Below are 23,772 nucleotides of genomic sequence, written 5' to 3' on the forward strand. Positions count from 1 at the left end.
AGGAAGCCACTAGCTTCAACACCAGGTGCAGCCCCTCACTGCGCCGCTGCTGCTTGCCTGCATGTCTGTACCATTGAGCTCTTTGCTCCTGCTCCCCCAGCTCAGAGTGCACGCTGCTTGCCTTGGCCGCTCAGGTACATCCTGTCGCCCGAGCTGGTGTGAATTTGGAACAAAAACTCTGTCCTTGGCCTGCTGTCACTCATACAGCTGGTGATCAGTGCAAGGACACAGACTTTCTATGAATGTGTAATCTCTTGCTTTACTCTAGATTTGCACTTAATAGATTTGGGCATTTTTTTATATTGATTGTTAGATAAGGAGTGGCCATTTGCTCTCTTTTTTCAACAAAACCTTTTAAACTTCTGTTTTAAATGAACTGCGTGGAATTAAAGTGACAATAAAATATATCAGTGGCCTCAGGGAGCTCCAGACAGCAATTTGAAAGCACCATGCTAGAGCATTTACCCTGAAGTCTAAAATTAGATGATTATTTTTTTTTATTATAGTCTACTTATAAGAATCATGAGAGACTGAATGCCCTGCACTGTAATCTGAATAACTGACAAGGTATAATTTAACTATTTCCTTCTTCCTTTGAAGCATCACCCAAAAGGTCTTGGGCTCAGCTGGTGAGAAAGGCAAACCGCCCGAGCCAGCCTTCTCCCTCCCCTCAGAACAGCTAATCTGAAAGAAACCTGCTGCACACCAGGACCCTCGGACACCCTGGATGGCTAAGAGTGCCCCTCCAACCACTCAGCAGTCATAACTCTGCCTCACAGACTCCTGAAATAGGGTATTTTAAAATAAAATGTCTACATAAACATTAATGAGTGAAAAGTTCCTCTCAGAAGTAAGGAGTGACTGGCTCTGAGGAGAAACAAGAAAGGTCCTGGTTTTGCTCCTGAGACACAAACAACAGAAACTAAAGGTGGTTACACAGAGGAAAACACACCCTGCGTGGCGCAGCTACACACCTGCCACATTCTGCAGGCCCGAGTTAAGGGGATTCTGTCTTTTCCCCCAGGGGGTCAACATAGCATACGGAGAAAAACTTCTTATGCTTCAACAGCCAGGAGGAGTGGGATACTGTGTAATGAGAAGTGACAGAGAAAATGCCAAGCAGTATCTATCATCCTCTCTGGTTTGATGCACAGGCTGTAATTCTGGTAACAGCTACTTGTTTCTTTGTCTGGGGGGGGTTGTAAAAGTTGATGCTGGGAATCATTCTACAATTAATGTATTTTTTTGTACATTTTTCAAAGCTAGCCTCTGTTTTTTAATACACCCAAATGTGGACCTAAAGAACTGGAAATAATTTATTTCGATATACTTAAAAAAAAAAAAATCACAAAAGCACATGTTGATCACAAAACAAAGAACTAAAATCCACAGAAGGCCAGAGAGCAGGCTTACCAGTGTTGTAGGCGGTCGGCATGGCTGAGTACACGAGTCCCTGTGGAGGCAAGCTTGGGGTGGTCACAGACACGACTGGGGTAGCTAGAGGCTGAGTGGCTTGAGAACTGCTTATCCTCTGGGTATTCTGTGAGAGAGCAGGAAAAAAAAGTGTCATTATTTGAGTATTTATATTCAAACTTAGTATTTTAAAAATAACATTCAATTTAAAAGTGACATTTTTCACAGTTTTATGATGTGAATATCATTATTTCTTAAAGCAGTGATGATATGAAAAAAACTTAAAAATACTAATGGGAAGAACTAAATATTTAATTTCAAGGGATATAGTTTTACATTAATTATTCATTTCCCTGTCTTTCATAGTGTTTATTGATGTCAAAGATATATCCTTAAAACAGAAACTTGCACCATGGGTGGTAACACTTTTATGTGTTACCATAAATGAGGACTTGGTAGTACTACAAATACTGCCAGGCTGCCCCAAATCAAACATCTAGGTTTTAGAGACTTGAGGATAGCGAAAAGTCATGTGTATACTGGGAATGTAAGTCGTCCATGAGTTTAGGCATCAAAACTACCTATATCTACAGCATTCACATGTTAACATGGTGTTAAGTCTTGGCTTAACCAAAACACAGTTTGCTTTCAGATTTCTTCCCTGGGATCCTGCAGTTGAAACACACACATACACACCCTATGTGCCCCACCCTCATACTTGCTCAGCCTCCCCCACTGTCAACACCACCTACCCAGTGACCTATTTCTTGGCAGCAGGTTCAGATATGCATCCCTGCACAGTCTCCCAACTCTTCTGAGAGGCTTTGTGGAGACAGCTTGTGACTAACGTACTTTTTGTAGGACCGTGAATGGAGCAATATTAAATGCTTGCTGACCGAGTCCATCTATACAGTATCCTATCTACACTGGGAATGAATTTTTAAAAATCATCTACTGAATGATCAAGTTAGCTTAAGATGTCTACTCCTCTACATGCCAGGGGATGACAGCAGTTTCTTACCACAGTGGCTTCAGGGGACGCTCCAAAACCAAGATCAGAGGAAGAGAACAGACTCCATGATCCATGAGATCAGCACCCAAGAAAGCCAAAGCAGAACTACTCCAGGGTTTTTACATATATAATTATTTTTTAATGAAGAAGTTACAGCCTGAAAACTGACATCTGTGGGCCTAACCCATATCACTAAGAGTACAATTCAGTGCTCTTGAGATTATAAAGAGTCAGAGTATGATTCAGTTTTCTCTCTCACCACTTCCAAAGGATAATCAGATGAAGGCCTTGTGCTAGATTTAGATACTTGAATGTTGATCATCTGATAAGGATCCAAATCTCAATTTCTTTTTAGTTTGTATTTTTCACTCAATCTTAAGTTTCTTTCTTTCTTTTTTTTTTTTTTAAGATTTTATTTTTATTTATTCGTGAGAGACACAGACAGAGGGAGAAGTAGGCTCCATGCAGGGAGCCTGACTTGGGACTCAATCCTGGGTCCCAAGGATCAGGCCCTGGGCTGAAGGCAGCGCTAAACTGCTGAGCCACTCAGGCTGCCCAACAATCTTAAGTTTCTATTTTAAATAAGAAAGACCATTTGGAATGTGGTTATAGGACCTGGGTTTTGTCCCAAATCCAGTACTTCGTAAACAGGGGGGAAATCAGTTCACCTCTCTGAACCTCTGTCTGTACAGCAGGAAGATGGTGGTTATCTGTGCTGCCTGCCTTGGAGGATTCCTGTGAAGCTCTAGTGAGCCAAGAGGTGAGAAGTGCTTTGGAAACTCAAGTACTACACAAACGTATGATAGTATCCTTAAATGATTATCCCAAGAAACACTCTGGCCCAAGATTTCTATGTAACTGATGAGATAAATATATTTATTACTTCTGATCCATATGTATGCTCCTGGAGCTACCATAAGGTTGTTTTAGAACAGCAAGGCTTCTCAAGGAATCTCCATGGCCTAGCCCTTCCCAGAAGAGTTTTGAGTGTAGGTTCCAAGGCACCTGTTTTTCCTCTCTTTAGGTCAGAGCCATCCAGGATTATATCTGAGAGTTCAATCTGAAAAACTTTCTAAATGCTAACAGATTGGGATTTTATTTTGGTGATCACGAAGCTTTGCATTAAAATTGATTAAGTTTCAGAGTTTGAATCAGCTTAAGTTTTAAAGAATATACATTGTTGATAGTTTTTGGTTATGTATTTATTTCATAATTATAAATATTTTTGATGTCTTCATCTTGCAGTTTTCAAAGATTTAGAAACGTACCTTTGAGACTCTGAATGGGGGATGAACTTTAAGTGGGTGGAGGTCAATGTATGGTAACTGAAAATACACTTTCAGCATCAAGTTAATAATTTTAATGAATTTTTGAGGTAGACCTATACTTTGGACTTATCTGTTCTAAGATTTGGTCACTGGAACCTCAAGAGTCAGACAGTAGGCAAAAGAACATAGCATGACACAGTTTGGCCTGGCTCTATCCATGCCAGGGTTTCATCTCCATGGCAATCTCCTGGGATTACCTCAAGAAGGGGTGGTTTTGTGTGTGTGTGTGCGTGTGTGCGTGTGTGCGCACGTGCTCGTGTAATAGTGAATGCCAATATATAGGTTCCATGCATCAAAGCTTCTAATCTCACTGGCATTGATTTTTCTGAGTAAGAGACTTGAGAGACCACTAGAGGGCAACATATTGCAAGAGAATTGAAAGGAAGCATTCATGACAACTTCCTAAGGGTAAGTAGTCTGAGACGAATTCTTTTATCTTGAATTATAAACTTCCATTTTCTAATCATTACTGTATCACTAAGTAAAGTATTTCCCCAGAAGAAAGTCTAAATCTGCACGATATAATCCAACACTGCAATTAATGGCAGACTAGTATATTTTAGTTTGCTAAATAAAAAACCACATCTAAAACTGTGAGTGATCACAAAGTTAAAGAATGATCTCTTATTTTAAGGACAGAGCACAGACAACCTTATCTAAAAAGACACAAACTGTGCAAAACACACCAGCATGCATATATTTATATATAGCAATAAAATATAAACAAAACCAATAGATGCCTTCCCCCCATGCTCTCATGCAATCTGAACCCTTGTCCATGCTACAAACTAAACATTTTCAAGCTTTTCCCCCTTAGAGTCACTAGTTAGCAACTGACTTTGAATTTATGTGATCATTTCTGTGAATTTTGAGTTTTAGTTCCCAAAAAAGAGATTAAATCAAAGTTACTTTTAGTCAGATTTATTTTCTAGAAGAAAAGCCAATAGAAATTATTTGTTTTAGAAAAAAGGTAATAGCTACTTTTAGCAACAGAGTTATGTCCTGATAGAAAAAAGTAAATTTATGTATGTTAAATTACAGACATTCCTTTTAGCAAACAGGGAACCCCCTTATGGTTCAGATCGTCTCATGCAGTATGAAATAATTCCAACTCTGAAAAAGGTGACCTCACCAAAAATGATGTAATCTTTTTGAAAGAAAGAGAAATAACACAAGACCATGTGTTACAATCTGAGGAACTTTGAGGGTGAAGTCATTTTCTAAAAATATATTAATAATTTGGGGAACTATATAAGGTATTTTGTATCTTGCCTTAAAAAAAATCTTTCATAAGTGTCTTGCAGTCATTGACAGCTATTGTTTTTGTAAACTCTGTTCCAATGTTCCCTCCAACAAACAAAATGGGTCAAGATATACAATTATAAGTAGAAAAATAAGATGGACTCTTGTAGGACCAGTAGATCAGTTCAGTTATTGAAATTGCCTGGATAGTGTTTAATAACAGCAAGAAAAACTGTGTAACAAAGGGAACACGGGTTAGATAAATACATTTAATAGAATTAGTACTTTCTAGATCTTTTGCAACTCCCTTCAAGCAGAAACACACACTCACCAACTCCAATTCCTCTTCCTCCGACTGCACTCAGCATATGAGAGGGATACGAGAGTTACTAAGACTGTTGGTACTCAAAAATAAAATATTTCTTTAGAAAAGCATGTCATTTGGACACTAGTGGTTGCCTGGAACCCTAAAGAGATGATTATATGCAACGAATACAAATATAAATTTTTTATAGTCTTGCCACGGGTAGTTGATTTCAGAAGATTCTTTAAATCCTCTCAGGTCAGGCTTTAAAGAAGCCCCTGTCCTAGCCTAGCCTAGTCTGCTCCTATGCTGGTCTCACCTGCACACCACCAGGCCCCTGCACACCACCAGGCCCCTGCACCCATGTTTAAAAGGAGTTCTTAATCATACCAGCTTATATCTGAAACCTTCAGAATACTTCATCCTCCCATCCCTAGCCCGCCTGGTCAAACACGTCCGTTATTTATCTCCTAGATGTGTGCTCTTCAGTCAGCAGGAATTATTTCCGACTGCAGCTAGCATGGTGTTATGAAACAAGAACTCAAACATTTGTTAACAGTTTTAAATGACATAGCATCACTGGTAATCTATAGAAGGTGTCTTTATAAGCATCATTGATACAGGAAACCCCAATCTGAAAGCCAGTTTATCTGCACACAAACTGTAAAATTGGGAGGCTGGTTATCTACTCTGAAAAACAATCACCTTGCCTACAATTGCTATTTCAAATGTGGGTAAAAGGCTCTTCAGTTGTTGAGTTCCAGAGACCTTCACAGGTCTCTACTAACAAGATACACATGGAAATACAATAGGTGCTTGCTGTGTAGTTTTCCCTTGAACCTGCAGGGACAAGGGTGTAAAATAGTTTATATGGCAAATTCTCACTCTTCTACAGAGATGCTTCATGATCTCTGAAACAAAGATCAGAGATAACCCTGACCAGCTGCTAAATGCCTAAATGCAGTTTCGTCCTTAAAGTCTTCAGTTTACTAATAATTCTTATCAATATATTTCTGACCCATAAATGAAACTTTCTGTAGTTTGTATTTCTGAAAGATAGTGGCAGATATTCCACATCCCATTCCTAAAAGGTGAGCCAAATGACTATCCTGAATGCCTAAATGGTTTTCTTTTGGGGTTGTTATACCTATATGTATTTTTAACTTTGTATCCTAAAAAAATTTTACCCTTAGAGAGCAGCTGCGAAGAGAGTATACTGTCACACACCACACTCCAGCACCACTCCACCAGTTGGTACATCCCCCCAAAAACATGATATAATTGTCAAAACTAACAAAGTAACAGCAGTACCTAAAACTATAGTATCTCACTTAGCTTTCACCAGTCTTTGACCAACGTCCTTTTTCTGTTCCAGGACCAGATCCTGTGTCCTACATGCTCTTAGGTGTCATGTACCTTTCGTCTCTTCTAGTCTGTGACAGTTCCCTCCATCTTTCCTCATTTTTCATGACATTAATAACTTTGAAGAGTACTGGTTGGATATCTTATCCAATGTCCCATAATTTTTTTAAAAGATTTTATTTATTTATTCGACAGAGAGAGAGTCCACGCACAAGCAGGGGGACAAGGAGAAGCAGATTCCCTGCTGAGCAGGAGCCTGATGCAGGGCTCTGTCTCAGGACCCTGGGATCATGACCCAAGCGGAAGGCAGATGCTTAATCAACTGAGCCACCTGCAAATCTGCCATAATTTGGGACTTCTATTTCCTCAGATATGCAATGATTTCCTACAAATTTTTTTGTTTTCTCTATTTAGACTTGAACGTTTCCAAAGTTATTGTGAGCTCCTTCCTCATCCTCTTCCATATCATCATGTCACAGACTTGAGATATAGTTACATTCACGTGTCACGGTCTATATTCTATCTTCAGTTCCCCTCGAATCCTCGTTGATTTTTAATTGCATATAGTAAAAACTAATCTTGGTATTGTACAGTTTTATGGGTTTTTAACAAAAGCACAGACTCGTATGTACATCCAAAAACACAGGATCACAGAATAGTTCCATCACCACAAAAATTCACCTCAAATTCCCTTTGTAGTCAACTCTTCTCTCCATCCCTGGCAAGCACTGATCTGTTTTGCGTTTTCCAGAATGAAATATAAATGGAATCGCATGCTATGTAGTCTTTTAGATCCAGCTTCTTTCACTTAGCAAAATTCATTTAAGATTCATCTGTACTGCTGTGAATAAATGGCTCATCCCTTTTTATTGCTGAGCAGTATTCCTTTGTCTGGATGTACCACAGTGTGTATATCGATTCATTCATCTGTTGGAAGGACATCTAGGATGCTCTCAGTTTTTGGCAACCATGAAAAAATACAGATTTCTGTATAAGCACAGTTTTCAATTCATTTGGGTAAATTCTTTAGGAGAGGTTGTATAACAAGTATATATTTAACTTTGTAAGAAGCTGATGATCTGTTTTCCAAAGTGGTATATGATTTTGCTTTCCAAGCATGAATATATGAGAGTTCTTATTGCTCTGCATCCTCGTCAGAACTTGGCATTTTAGTATCTTGGGGTTTTGTTTTGTTTGTAAAGTAGGCCAACACAGGGCTTGAACTCACTACTCTGAGATCAAGACCTGAGCTGAGATCAAGAGTCTGAAGCTTAACCAACTGAGCCACCCAGGCACCCCTGGTTGAGTACAGCTGACACATAATGTTATATCAGTTTTAGGTGTGCAACACAGCAGTTCAACAACTCTATATATACATTATGCTGTGCTCACAAGTGTAGCTACCATCTGTCACCACATAAGGCTATCACAACACTACTGATTTTATTTTTTAAATCTTAGCCATTCTAACAGATATATAGTTGTATCATCCTGGATGCAAGTCCTTTCCTGGATATGTGATTTGCAAGCAGTCCCAATCTGTAGGTTGTCTTTTTATTCTTTGGATAAGGACCTTTCATGGAGTAAAACTTTTTTGACAGTGAAACTATTCTGATAAGCATCAATGTATCAAAATTTTCTCTATCAATCATGTTTTTGATGTATTGTTTTCCCAATGTTTTCTTCTAAAAGTTTCAGAGTTTTTGTATTTTATGTTTGAGTCTATAATTTTTGTATGAGTTATATTTTGACATTTTATTTTTGCATATGGATGTTGAATTGCTTTACTGCATTTGTCAATAAACTGAATATATTTGTGTTGGTCTATTTTCTGGGCTCTCCGTTTTGTCCATTGATCTATGTGCCCATCTTTTTGCCAGTACCTCTTTCATTCTTGATATTGATAACCTATGCCTTCTCTTTTAATTTGGTCAGCAGGGCTATAAGTTTAGCAATCAAAACACTAGGCTGTGGTTTGATTGCTTTTCTCTGTTTTTCTGTTTTAAATTTCATTAATTTCTGCTCTTTCTTTTCTTCTGGTTACTCTGGGTTAAGTTTGCTCTTCTTTCTTGAGTTTAAGTAAAGCTTAATGATTTGTTACCTTTCTCTTTTCTAGTATAAACATCTAATGCTGTAAGTTTCCTTCCCAATACTACTTTTGCTGGTCCCCCATATTTTGACAGGTTTTTTTTTTTGACAGAATATATATGTATATATTAATTACAATTTCTCCTGAGATTTCCTCTTTGACTTGTGGGTTAGTTAAAAGTGTGTTAATTTTTCAATATATAAAGATTTTTCCTTTCTGTTATGGATTTCATTATGATCAGAGAATATACAATCTGCAGGATTTCAATTCTTTGAAATTTGTTGAGGTTTACTTTGTGACACAGGAAAGTGCTATTTGGTGAATGTTCCAAGGGCTCTTAAGAAAAATGTTATGTTCTGCTGCTGTGGGATGTTCTAGAAATGTCTCTTAGGTCGAGCTGGTTGAGTACTGCTCAGGTTGTCTAGATCCTTACAGATTTTTCTGCCTACTTGTTCTGTCAATTACTGAGAAAAGAGTGTTTTAAGTTTCCAACTACAGTTGTGGATTTTTCTATTTTACCTTTTAGTTCCATCAGTTTTTGGTGTATAAGTTTTGAAGGTCTGCTGTTAGGTGTGTATACATTAAAGATACTTATTTCTTGGGAAATGGACTGTGTGAAGTCCTTCTTTATCCTTGATGAAATTCCTCACTGTGAAGTCTACACTGTTTGAAATTAATATAGCTACACTAGTCTTCTTGTGGTTAATGTTTGCACTATATGTTTTCTGTATCTGTAAACCTATGCCTTTATATTTAAACTAGGGTTTCTGTATAGTATGATCTTCCTTTTCTTAATCTGACATTTTGTCTTTTAACTGTCTTAAAAGACCACATTCAGAGTGAATACTTGTATGGTTGGATTAAAATCTACAATCTTGCTAGCTATATTTATTTGTACCATCTGTTTTTATTTTTTCTCTTATATCTTGGGCTTTTTGAGCATTTTTTATAATTACATTTTATCTCCTCTACTGACTTTATACCTCTCTTTTTAAAGAGCAGAAAAAGGACGTTGGTCAACCTAGTTGCACTAGGTTTCATAACATACTCATAACATAAGGTTAGAGTTCACCTTCAAATAGATATCACATTAGGTGTAGAGTAAGGACTTACAACACTGTATTTATAATTTGCCTGCCTTTTATTGTCATAGATTTTATTTTTACATGTGCTATAAGCACAAAATTCTTCCCACTATTTTTGCTTTAGAAAGTCAGCAATCTTTTAGAGCAATTAAGAAGAGAAAGATGCTCAGATTCTGGTTTCTAATACCTTTCCCAATAAAAAGGAACCACAGTTCCTTAGAGAAATGACTGATTCTAGGACTAGGGCAGGAATATGTAAGATGAGTCTAGGGCATTTCATAGTAACTGAAAAATTTAAAAATAACCTCCCCCCATTACTCCTCCCAAAAAAACCCCCAGAAAGATGACGGTGCATGCAAGAGGCACAGGAACCAACTGAATAGTCCTCAATGGCTAACGCTGGAATATAAGCAGTAGAATAAAATAGTATTGATAGAATTATATATTAAAAGAATTTAGTATTATAACTCAAAATATAAATGTCGTTAACTCTGTATTAATATATTAGATAAATGAAAGCAAACAAGTTTCTTCACCTTTGCTGAAGAACTCCAAATAATTTATATGGATATTCTGCCCTCAAGGAGGGATAGCCTAACTCCCCACTCCTTAAGTATGGACCTTGCAGAGGGACTTCTTTCCAAAGAGGACAGTATAGAAAGGAAGAAGCATAACTTTGCAGCAGAGAAACCCATGGAATACTACATCAGCAAGGTAACCGAGGTTAACATCAGTAATAATTACTCATAACAACAGTATGTATCCTTTGTGTGGTGTGATAAAACTGGTAATTTGCTTCTGTCGCCTTCCTTCCTAAAACCCATAACTCCAGTCTAATCATGAGAAAAACATGAGAATAAAATCCCAATTCAGGAATATTATACAAAACACCTGATCAGAACTTCTCAAAACTGTCTAGATGATTAAAGCAAGTAAAGTCTCAGAAACTATCACAGCCAAGAGAAGGAGTCTGAGGAAACATGGCTACTAATTGTAATGCTGTCCTAGATGGGATCCCAGAACAGAACAAGACATGTGGTTACAAATGAAAGAAATCTGAATAAAGTATGGACTTCTGTGAATAATGATGTATCAGTACTGACCCATTAGTTCTAACTTATGTACCATACTAATGTGAGATGTTAATAATCTGAGAAACTGGTGTGAAGCATTAGCAGAACTTTCTGATAATATATTTGTAATCTTTGTATAAATATAAAATTGTTCTAAAATAGAAGGCTTCTAAAATGTAGGGGGAAAACGAATTGTGCTTTATTTTCATTTATTTCATTTCCATTGTTCTGTATTTCTTTGTATAGATCCAAGTTTTTGCTGGCATCATAGCCCTTCTGCCAAATGATTTCCCCTCGTGTTTCTTGCAGAACAGGTCTTCCAGCAATAAACTCTCAAGACTTTTTGTTTGAGAAAGTTTTTATTTCTCTGTCATTTCTGAAAGACATTTTTGCTGGATATAGAATTCTAGGTTGAGGAGTTTTTTTGTTTGTCTGTTTTGAATTCCAGCACTTTCTTACTCCATTGTTTGTAGCTTGCACAATTTCTAGAGAGATGTATAGTATAAATTCGTATCTTTCTTCTTTTTTCTTCTCTGGCTGCCTTTAAGATTTTTACTTGTCTTTTGCTTTTAGCAGTCTGAATGTGTATTTATCTTACTTCTGTTATTTCTTCAAGTATTTGTCCTGCTCTTTCTCTCCTCTTTTTGGAATTCCAATGACAAATATGTTAAACCACCTGATAAAAGCCCACAGGTCTTGGAAGCTTTGTTCTGCTTTTTATTTTCACTCTTCTTTCTCTTCGTATTACAGTTTGGGTAACTCTACTGACCTATAGACCAAGAGGTCTTTCCTAGTGCATGGTTTGAGTTAAATTAGGAATTGCACTGGGTTTGAGCTTCACTGCTGCAATCAATGGTCACCCTAAGTGCATCTACCATGGGCCTCAAATCCCTCCAGGAGGAAACAAGTGCTAGTTTGCCAGAGGTTGTTTGCTTTTTCCCCAGTGACTGCTCCACTGTCAGTCTGAAGCCTTCCCCTCTTGATGCTGTGCCCAGAGCTGTGACTCCTTGGTCACCCTGTCATGCTTCTGGCATTGTTCCTGCTTCTCCACCATGGCTTTAGATATTTTTCCTTTTCCATTTCTTGAGATACAATGGGAGGTCACCAATGCCCTAATGGTGACAGTTTTGGTTGTTCATCTCCTTACAGATTAAGGCTTCTGGTCCACAGGAGAGAAAGGGGAGAAGGGTCCAGGGAGAACATTTTGTCCCTACTGTAGTGGGTGCTCTTCCCCTTTCCCAGCAGATTACCACAGCAGAGACTTTTTCAGGACATTCCCTATCTCTTCTGTGAGTACCCAGTGGGGTTTGTGGAGAAAAAGCCTATAAAAGAACTGACTCCTGCTATGTCACAGCCCTAGGGGTTTTACACGCTCCTGCCAGTGAACAGCTGGCCTCTGGCAATTCATCCATCATCTGAGCTTAACTCTTATTACCTGGGTCTTACTGGATAAGCTAGTGCTCGAATGTGTCCTCTGCCTGCAGTATGTGTCTCTCCCCTAGAGTCTGGGCCACCTGAATACTATGAAATCTCAGCACTATAATCTACTCAAAGAGAACTGTGAACTTGTCATTTATTCAACTCGTTTTCATTGTAAGGCTGGGGGCAACACAGTTTCCAGCTTTCTACTACAAATGAAAAAGTACTCGTTTGTTTCTTGACTTAAAAAGTTTTTGTCCTGGCTCTCTTTTATATTACCTTGGATAAGTACTAACTTCTCCTTCAGTTTCCTCATCTCTACCTAGCCAAGATTATAGTATAATTGACAATCAAATGCGACGATGCATATGAAGATGTTCGGGAATCTATAAAGCATTACACATACGTAGATTATCTAAAGCCTGATAACATCAACTTTCATTTAGGCAAAAAATCAAATAGTGGGTTTAGCAGCTGCACTGTAGAGAGAACACCTGGCATATCACATTGCATGTTAGTCAAGCTACGTGATACTAGGAATGGTTTTAAAACTTGCATACGTAATCTAAGTTTTTTCTGTAAGAAGCTCAAGGGATAAACATATTCTCTTCTTCTTCATGAACACAGGATTCAAAAGCCTATGAAGCTGCAATTATGAATACACTGCCAAGGGATTTGAGGGAAGATCTATATTCTTTATAGAATTAAATGGGAAGGTTACTGGAGAAGGAATAAACAAAGGAAAATGATTTGGAGAATAACTCATTCAGGTCTTGATGCGTTGTTCCCTATTCTACAATGGTTCTTTTTGGTATGCAGAATTTTCTAACGACTAATACAGTGTTTCTTCTACAGAAAAGCATATGTAATCGATTACCGAAAGTATGCAAAGTAGAGACAGAAAAATATTTAAGTCAGGTTTAATTTATCAATTTGGTGATGGAATTTCTGAGCTAAGATCCCAGCCTGATAAAATTAAGCCTAACAACCTCTCCTCATTTAGCTTTAATTTTAAATAACCACTAAGCATATTTACATCCTGTTTCTCCATAATCAGATTTCTGTGTATTTAAAATGGATCTGTCTCTTCAAATGCTGACTTCAAATAGAAACACTCATTAAGAAAGGGTCTAGATTCTATGGAAGTACGGAAAATTCCAAAGAAAAATACAGACTGGCTGTATTTTAAAGAATGAAAATGAAGAAAAATTTAACGTACCAGTGGAGGCATCATGCCCTTGCTTGTAGGAGGGATGACAACTCGAAGATCTGGTTTCCGACTATTCATTCCAAGATTGCCACCACCTGGAGGAGGGGGAGACTTTGTAGGCATAACTTTGCCTAAACTATTTGCACCAGTAGTTCCAATCAAATTTGGAGAAGCTCTTGAGTTTACAAATCCATTCCCTGGAAAAAGGAAGTATCATTCATTAACTTGAAAACAGTCATTAAAACACTTTGGTACAAATATGAAACAAGTTTTCCCTAGTCCTAATTTCAAGTAAATTTTGTAACAAAACTCAGTATCTAACCATGTATCTTTAGGAATATTTTTTTTTAAAAAGCAAAAATATCAACCCAACCTGAAATACACATAAAACTTAAGACTTATGCCACTACTTTCCAGTCTTACTGCTTGGAGTTACTGAGAGATACTTAAGACACAAGATCCAGGGCATCTCCTACTGGGGACCGAGATAATGGAGATATTATAAGAAACTGCCTGAGATTGGCCTATTCATTCATCCCTGTGGTAACAGAGGCAACCCTCCTAGTCTGGGCCTGAAGGAGCTACCAGGGCAACTCCTTTACTGCAGCCTCTTCAGCACTCAGCTCTAATGCTTCATTTTCACCAAGTATTTCTTCCTTATTGCTCTACCTCTACCCACACTGTTTCTTTGGCTGCCAGTAAGGTCTTCATTAAGTATTTGTGGTCTGACTTTAATCATCTTAATTCTTGTTTTCAACTTTCTCTAAAAGAACAGTCTATAGGTTGTCGTGTATGTTCTATAGCTGTAGTACTTCTGGGCGTCAGCTGGGCTAGAAGATCACCCCTATTTTCATGGATGCTGCCGTCCTTCTAGTCCTCCTCAGGTGTAGCAATCATGTAGTTTGAGTGAGCGGACTCCACTTCAATTTATGACTGGTGACAAACCCAAGCCAATCGGTACAGGCATTCTCCCTCCCCACAGTGACGGGACACAGGAATGTCCAATCAGATCCTAAGTAAAGCAGCTGTTACATGATGGTGAGGGAGGCTCCTGCATTCCTCCAAATACAACTGAGGAAGCATTTGATTCTCGACCATTTTGAGACTCAGAAGAAAGCCAGAATGAGGAAAAAGCTGACAGGGAAAGGAGAACTGCACCCTGAAAAGACTGTATGCCAAGAAGTAAAATGATGTGTCTCAAAGAATTGCAATGAGTTACTGACAAAAAACAATTATGTACTACATATTTTTCACTTTAAGAGCATTTGTACTGGGGTATCAGAACATTTTAAATCTATGGAAGATTCTTGAATGGAACAGAAATATTATTTAAAACAATCTGTATAGTAGTTGGTGGCTTATAAAACACTTTTAGGAACAGTATTATAATGAATAGAGGCAACTGATCAATAGGAGAATCCTAAAATTTAAAAAATAGAACTAGAAAGAGAGGGATTAAGTACTTGAAGATAATCAGCTGAAGAAAATGGCTGCTTCAATATATCTGCTTCTAATATAGAGTTTGAAAAACATGTTATTTGGGTGTATTATTTACATGAATAATTAAAAATGGATGTTTGACAATGTGATCTAATCAACTTTATGAATTCTAACCAGTATATTTCCAAAGGACAAAGCAAACAGTGGTGAGGTGTGACAATCAGGAACTGGCATGCAACTCTTTGGCAGCTGCCAAACTGTCAGGAATCCACATAATCAGTTTTCCTCTTGCCCAACCTCACCTGACCCAACTCCTCCTGTTTTCTCTGAAATTTTTACCAAATGACCTACCAGTTTTAATTCATTTATGTGATTTAATTTTTTTTATGTGATTTAATTTTTGATGTGAGGACTGGTATTTTAGTTAACATTATGAGGCTATTTCCTGCATTCTGCTTCCATTATCTTGAAGCAGTATGTATTAAATCTGGGTTGAATATCCTTTCCACACCCCAGAGAGCAATTCCTGAATTCTGTTAAGCTTCAGAAAGCAGTGCTTTTAAACAATCTCTTCACCAGGCCATCCCCTGTGGAGTAGAGCTCATCCACGCATTGGGCAGGGGGAACTGCTAAGGCAAGTCATCTGAATATAAAATGCGTATCAAATAATTTTTCAAAGATAGAAAGACTTAATAGAAACCAAAAAAATGTTGGATTAACACTAATAAGTACAGATTAATATTTCTCTTATAAGGCACAAACGTATGTTTGTAATTTCTTTGATTACATTTAGAAGATTTTTATTTACTTCATTTGTAACTCCAATCTGAAGGGTAAGGCAGTATTTCTTCTCAAGTACATTACATGATGATGCAAAGTTGATGCAGAAGAATGCCATTATCAAGAAGCTCTAATACTCCTTTCCCATGTGGAGTCTAGGATGCTTTTCAGCTACGTAGAATACCATAGTAACCCAGAGTGAAGGGAATCTAAAAGCATGGTATTTTTTAGTGTGAAGTCGGGAGTCTGCAGCAGGTAATTATTACAGGATGATGTAACTGTCTGGTGACTTGCCAGGCTGAAAGAGGATAACCTTATATGCACTATTTGTTATATTGTGGAGTGTAGTGATATACTATCTAATATACTTCTTACCTCCCATTCATTTTTTAAGACAGAAATATACTTTCAGTATCTCATCTTGCCATAGCCTACACATTTAAGAATTAAGTACTAACTGTAAATGAATAAACCCAATGTGATTATTATTAAAATGTATTTTCAGGTTTTAAGGTAAATTATGCCCTGACACAAACATGATAAAAATGCTCTTGAGCAAACTGCATACTGATGCATCCGGAAACCTAACAAAGGTAATCTCACTTATGGTCCTACAACTCTAAGGCAGATCATTCAATTTTATCAGTCTGGCTCATATTTCAGAATATTCTATCAGCTGGAATAATGTATTCAAGTGGCTAGAAAGCTCTCCATGTCCTTAATACTACTCTTATAGGGCTAAATTGTAGACAATGATGTCACTAATGTTTTATTACTATGAATCTTGTTCAAAAGTTGAACTGACATGCAAAGGATTTTGAAAATCTCAAAGGATTCTGAAAAATCCGTCCAAAGCAAGGTTCAAGAATTGATTTTGTCATATTTGACAAGTTTTCATAAAATCTGACAAACTTTCAGCTGATTATTCAATAAATTTAAAAAGTACATTTTAAAAGTCTGAACAATTATCTTTTGTGTAAGAAATCAATGAGTTTCTAATGAAAAAAACCATGGTTTTTAAAATTATAGCTGATACATTTACTTGATTCAGTGGAAATTCTTGTATGACAGACAACATGGGTTCTGCATGTGTTATAATCCACAGCAGACAATGCTCATGAAATCCTGTGCATCTCTTCCTGAGTAATGTATTCACCCTCTCAATCTATGCCGTGTGCACAGCCCCAAAGAGTTTCTCCTCCTTCAGAGACTCCATGCACCCCCCTGGCTTTAACCATTGCCTCAATATGACTCTTAAATCTGTGTCTCTCCTAATTTCTAGTCCACATGCAACCATCTCATCCGGTGCCTTTTCCCCACAGATACAACCGTCATCTCAAACAACCTGTTTTATTTTTTTTTTATTTTTTGTTAAATATTTTATTTATTCATTCATGAGACACACAGAGACAGAGAGAGAGGCAGAGACACAGGCAGAGGGAGAAGCAGGCTCCATTCAGGGAGCCTGACATGGGACCGATCCCGGGTCCCCAGGATCACACTCCGGGCTACAGGCAGTGCTAAACCACTGCCCCTCAAACAACCTGTTTTAAACCCCTGCCACCCCTGTCACTCCCATCCGACTTCCATAGAGCTCTAGCTTTGTTGCTTTATAATGTTTTTCATTTCCTCCATCTCTCTTTAGCTGATACTGCCTCTGCTACAATGCAAGCCCTTATATATTACTTTCGCTCACCCCTAGACAATTTTAAGAGCTTCTTGAGTCCTTCTATTTCTAGTCCAGTGTATTTTATTCTTTCTCAGCATGTTTTTAAAAAGTGAAGTTGCTGGATATTGGAAAGTTTATTTTATGCTTGATCTTTAAACACAGGCCCAAAGTTAAAAGGAGTTCCCAAAGTCACTGAACTACAGTATTATCTAAGTATTAAATGTCAACTTTCAACAGAGAAATTTATCTAATATGCCTTATCAGATTGCCACTATGGAAGATGTATACAACTTACAGCATGTATAAAACTGGGAGGTTTTACTTGGACAATGACAGACTGAAAATAATCATGTTTCAAGGAAACAAAAAATGACCATGCTTCAAGGAAAAACAAATGAATGCTCTAATTTACTAAAATAAAAATGTTATGCTTGTGGAAGTACTGTATCAATTCAGAAAGTTTAAGAACTAAGAAAAAGAGAGGGAAAACTATTTCCACCATCCCAACAGAACTATGGATAATCAGTTTGCGTTTCCCCTCCTTTTTATTTTCCACATGCATATTTTTCGCATACTTTCAAATCATAACTAAAAAGGAATTCAGTTGAAAATTTTTGTTTGCATAATTTTCATATTGTTGAATAGGTTTCTTCCTATTATTCACTACTATAAACAAAGCTGCAGTGAACCTTTGCATATTCTAGTTTATTTCTTTAGGAGAGATACTCAGGAATGAGATTGGTGGGCTCAGAGGCACAAACATTTTTATGACTACTGAAACATCTTGCCAAAATCTTTTCAGAAAGATTGTTCCTAATATACAATGCCATAAGCACACAGAAGATTATCAGTTTCCTCACACCTTTATCGGCTCTCCATGACACAACAGAAAGTGGTAATAGTTGGCAATTAGTGAGTTGTGGGTTTTTTTGCCTTTTAAAAAAAAAAAAAATCTCCTGGTACACCCTTTCACTTTTTAAAATATTTGTTGGGTTTCTTTTTTGAAGTGTACACTTGGTACATTAAAAACCCATCTACTTATTAAATATTCCTCTACCTATGGCTTATATTTTATCTTACATTTCCTGTAAAGAATGAGAAAATCTTTTATCTTTTATAAGACGACTGGGGAAAAGTGGTTGCAAACTCAGCAGCTTTAGCAGCTAAATGTGGAGGACCCAGAGCTTTTCAGCTTTCTACTCTGCCATCCTAGGCTTTTGTCAGCCAGTCTTCTTATACGGTCTTGTTTCATGATGTCAAGATGGGGCTGTACACCTAGCTGCCACATGCTGACAATAATGCCCAAAGAATCAAGTCTTTGGGGACGCCTGGGTGGCTCAGAGGTTTAGCACCTGCCTTTGGCCCAGGGCATAATCCTGGAGTCCTGGGATAGAGTCCCACATTGGGCTCCGTGCATGGAGCCTGCTTCTCCCTCTGCCTGTGTTTCTGCCCCTGTCTCTCTCTGTGTCTCTCATGAATAAATAAATAAAATCTTTAAAAAGAAAAAAAAAAAAGAATCAAGTCTTTGCCCAAAGACTGCTAAGTCTTTCTGTGAGTGTGAATATTGTGTGTGTATTTTTCTCTCTAGATTTTGGAATTAATAGTCTAACACCTATATAATGTACATTACATTCTCTTATAATTTTAAAAATGCCTCCACATTTGTGGCTTATAATTCCTTTATAAAATCAAATCTATTTATTTAAAACCTCATATTAATGTAGCACATGATACAAAACTGCACAGAAACAAAAACTTAAAAGAGCAAGGATTTAGCATAAAGTGAATATCCATATAACCATTAGACAAGGAAAAAGAATACTGCCAAAACCCTGAAAGTCTCTAACAACATACCCTCCAAAACATTCCTATTGTCCCAAAATAACCAGTACCATGACCACTACAGTGACTTTTCTTCATCTTTTTATCACCTATCTACACATGCATCTTTAGCACTGTAATTTTATTCAGCTGTTTTTCAAGCTTTATTTAGTTCGATAGAATCACATAGGCATCACATCCTCTGTCTTTCATTCATCATAGTTTGGTGAAATTCAGCCACTCTGTTAATTAATGCTGTAGTTTCTTCCTTTTCGTTGCAGTATAGTATTCCTTTATATAATAAATTATCGCTTATTTTACTGTTGACAGAAATTTGGATTATTTCTAGATGTTGGCTACAACAAATAATGCCAGGCACATTCCTTTACATAACTCTTAGTGCTCATGGTACACACATGCATTTCTCTACAGTATGTAAAGATGAATAAAAATGGTGGGTTGCAGAATACATATATATACAACTTTAATGGATAATGTCAAAATGGCTACACCAATTTGTATTACCATCATCAGTGAATGAGAGTTTGGATGTTCCCATAGGCATATCAACCCTTGGTATCATGCCTGTTCTGCTTTAACCATTCTGGTAGGTGTATAATGCTTTCTGTGGTTTTAATTTTGCTTTTCCTTGGTTACTGAAATTGAGCATCTTGTCACATGTTTACTGGATACCTGGATAACTTCTTCTGTGAAATATCTATGTTCTAATGCACATTTTCAAAAATCAGATTTTCTTTTTCATGATGATCTGTACATATTCTTCATAAAAAGCCTTCTGTTTATAGTCTACATTTTTCTACTCTGTCTGCCTTTTCATTCTCTTCATGGTGTTTCTGATGAACAAAGTGTCCTAATTTTACACAAGCAAATCAATCTTTCTTTAACGGTTATTAGGCTTCCTTTGGTTTCCTACTTACATATCTTTCCCTACCCTCAGTTTGCTCAATGCTTAAAAACCCCAAGGATCTTTCTGCTTTCACGATTAGATGGGCCTGAAACATCCTATCTTTTGGCAAGAAGACTCAACAAAAATTAAAATAAGAGTAAGACCAATGGAGGGCTCATCTATAAAAAATATTATGCCTTTGAAAATTACAGTATCAGTAAAGGTTAAGTCAAACTATCCATAAGTGGCTCATGACAAATTCCTAATTCCTAAACCTAGACTGACAAAAAAAATACATTATTATACAGAATATATATTAAAAATTTATTTTAAACAAGTATCTTTGGATATTAATTGCTAGCTGAAATATTTTGTCTCCAGAGAGCTTATCTCCATGATTAAATTCTCTGAAATCTGTTGATACTTTTTTTTTTGGCCCAGCATATGTGGACAATTTTCAGGTTTTTGTACACAAAGAACATTTTTTTAAATATAAAAGAACACAGATACTGGAAATGTTTATTCTGTCCTCTAAGTGTGGATGAGCACACTCTAATTTCAAGAAGGGGGATGGTGCAAATATTGGATGTAGCTACTGCAAGGGGCTATTAATCTCTGATTCATTCTACCTTCATGGTTCAGCCTTCTGGGGGCTCGACACACAGTGAAAGGAGCACACTGGACCCTCCCCTTAACTTCCCCTCTCCATCCCCCTAGGCCCCTGAGGCTATCATACTCTACCATGGAAGTGGCAAATACCACCTGAGGAAAAGCAGTCATAGACTCTGGGCCCACCCTCTTTGAGGCTCTGTCTCCATTACTGCCTGCATCTTGAGCCAGAAATCCTTCATTCTCTTGTTAGTTTCTCAAAAGCTTTCAAGCAGATTTTTTAAATATTTTGCCTAGCATTTCTAGGTGTCTTCAGTGGAAGGGCTGGTCTCACTGACCAGATCTGCTATTATTACAGCACAAGCCTAATTGTCTTGCTTGTCTTTTTTTAAACCTCAATTTTAATTTAATTTATGGAAGTTTTCATTATTCAAAAACTTTTCTAAGTATCATCTTAAGATCAGAAGCAAGATTTCTCAAAATGTTTTACATGATACTAATTATGAAAGATGCTTTTTCATGAAGAAAAAAAATAAGGGTTCTATCACAAAATCACTTTGTGTAGCCATATGTTATATACTAAGTTTAATGATTCACAAAATAGATTAGCATTTTAAAGGCTCCCTTAAGTTCTACAATGAAGAAACCTGTTTAGTTTTGTTTAACGCAAGGTTTACCAAATATAGAAAAATCTTTCTCACACAGTTCTAAGAAACATATCTTGAAAAATATAGATTAGAAATCATACTGATACCTTTTGATTTTTTTTCCTAAATTTCTCTGGGAATTTTAACTGCTTAATCTTTTCATTCATAAAGACTATGTTTGGGTATAATTATGAGTTTAAACTATTTTTTCCAAACTACTAAACCAAAATGGCACCATTGTTGAAATGTGCTAATATATTATCTGACATTTCCCCACAAAAATAACATTTCTAAAATGTCTGTGACAGATCATTTATTTTAGGGAAAATTTATAGCAAGAAACACTTTCAACCCATGTATGCTCTAAGAATGCACAGAAATAACTGCTTCCAGTTACTATCTGAATTAAGTGATATAAAAGGTCTATTCAGTTAAATCTAGATTCTATTAAAAAGCAGTTAAAATGCACATGCCATTTAGAATATAATCCAAACAAGCAGAGTAAGTAGAATTCCATGTAGTATAGGCAAAATAGGCATATAGGAGTATGAACCAATGAAAAATCAGGACATCCAATCTTTATGTGTTACGAGATGCTGAGTCATGCCCTAAGAAGCAGGATTTATCTCTGTGTATACAAAATAATGGAAATAGACTTTTAAATAACTCGCTAACGGGGCCCCTGGATGGCTCAGTTAAACATCTGCCTTCAGGTCAGGTCATGATCTTGGGGTCCTGGAATCAAGTCCCGTGTCTGGCTCTCTGTTCCGCAGGTCAGCAAGGAGTCTACTTGACTCTCTCCCTCTGCTCCCCCGCCGCAATAAATAAAATCTTTAAATATATAAGTAACTCACTAAGCACTTAAAACATAATGAATGTTAAGTTTTAAAAGAAACTCATGGTCACTAATCATGATTATTAACACTATTTACACTAAACACGTTAAAGTGATTGCCTATGATGGGGGAGGGAAGACATTGAAATGGAACTGAGATATAAAAAGGGTTGATGCACAGCATACTGAGATGCTTTGTGTAAACTTAATGCATCATGATGTACCATGATCCAAGGGGTATGACTATGTAGCCCTCTAAACATGAGGTTTACAGAAAGGGAGAGGAGGCTTATAAAAAAAAAGAAAAAGAAAATGAATCAAAAGAACAAAACAAACAGGGTTACACACAGAAAGTCAAATCAGGTTGACGACAAAGTCTGAGTTTCGAATTATCAAAGTCAACACCGAAAATCAAGCAGCAGAGACAAAGTCTAGATTTACAGTTGCATGGCAGATAAGAGCAGTGAGAAAGTTTTTAGGAAGTGTGGAAAGTACAAGAAAAAATAAATGAGAATTGAAACACTTATCTGACAAGGGGAAGAACTGTGTTTATGATATGTCAGAAGGATAAACAAAAAAAAGTAAAGGCAAGAGGAAAATGTATTAGAAATCTTCAAAGGGTTATATTCCATTAAATAAAACTAATTTTGTAAATAAACCAAGAGGTAGTTACAATTAACATTAAATGAAATAGAAATTTTTGATTCTATCCTTAACCAGGCTAGGAAGTAGAAGGAAAAGTAAGATGGACAGTACTGGGGGGTAGGTGGGGAATAAAAGCATAAGGGAAAATTTAACACCAAAAGAGTATGTATATGAGAATGCAAGTAACTAAAATGGAGCTGAAATAAACTATAAATACTTGGAAATACACATACAAGTATAGCAGCCCTAATGTATAATTATTAAGACCATTATGAATTTTTCCACAATTAATTACGTTTTAAAAAATCCTACAATGAGGGAGCCCTGGGTGGCGCAGCGGTTTAGCGCCTGCCTTTGGCCCAGGGCGCGATCTTGGAGACCCGGGATCGAATCCCACGTCGGGCTCCCGGTGCATGGAGGCTGCTTCTCACTCTGCCTATGTCTCTGCCTCTCTCTCTCTCTCTCTCTCTCTCTCTCTCTCTCTGTGTGACTATCATAAATAAATAAAAAAAATTTTTTAAAAATCCTACAATGAGTCTTATATATTTAATTCCATTAAAACAGCAATTAATACAATGGCAGATATAATTAGGCATTTATTCTACTTTAGGTCACTATGGTTTATAACTTGTCTCAGCAATTATCTGTTTCTTTCTCATCACTTTAGTATATGCGCTGCCGAAGCAAGCACGTCTTTCTCATCACTTTAAGCTATTCAATCATCTCTACAATTTTCTTGAGGCAGAAGCTCCTTACATTTTTACAGAATGAATAAGTTGAATAGATAAAATTATGAATTTTTCTTAAAAGTGATCTGTGTTCAGAGGTCTCCAGGAACACACAATAGCTAAAAGCAGGGAGAAAATTCCTGCCCTTGTTTTC

General features: G+C 37.0%; 1 protein-coding gene across 49 annotated transcripts in view; it reads right to left on the minus strand.

Annotated features, from left to right (window-relative positions):
• Positions 1-23,772, minus strand: part of MEF2A (myocyte enhancer factor 2A) — a 166,376-nt gene that overhangs the window by 7,635 nt on the left and 134,969 nt on the right. For 17 of the 49 annotated variants that reach the window (XM_072737148.1, XM_072737146.1, XM_072737174.1 and 14 more), the window contains 2 exons: positions 13,547-13,734; positions 1,414-1,540 (listed from right to left, as the gene is read on the minus strand). In XM_072737148.1, the coding sequence (XP_072593249.1) occupies positions 1,414-1,540; positions 13,547-13,734 (315 nt within the window). Of the gene's footprint in view, positions 1-1,413; positions 1,541-5,326; positions 5,351-13,546; positions 13,735-23,772 lie in introns of all 49 variants that reach the window. The other 32 variants (XM_072737141.1, XM_072737143.1, XM_072737151.1 and 29 more) reach the window with 3 other exon arrangements.

Source organism: Vulpes vulpes, chromosome 14 (genome assembly GCF_048418805.1).
Source record: "Vulpes vulpes isolate BD-2025 chromosome 14, VulVul3, whole genome shotgun sequence".
Taxonomy (NCBI): domain Eukaryota; kingdom Metazoa; phylum Chordata; class Mammalia; order Carnivora; family Canidae; genus Vulpes; species Vulpes vulpes.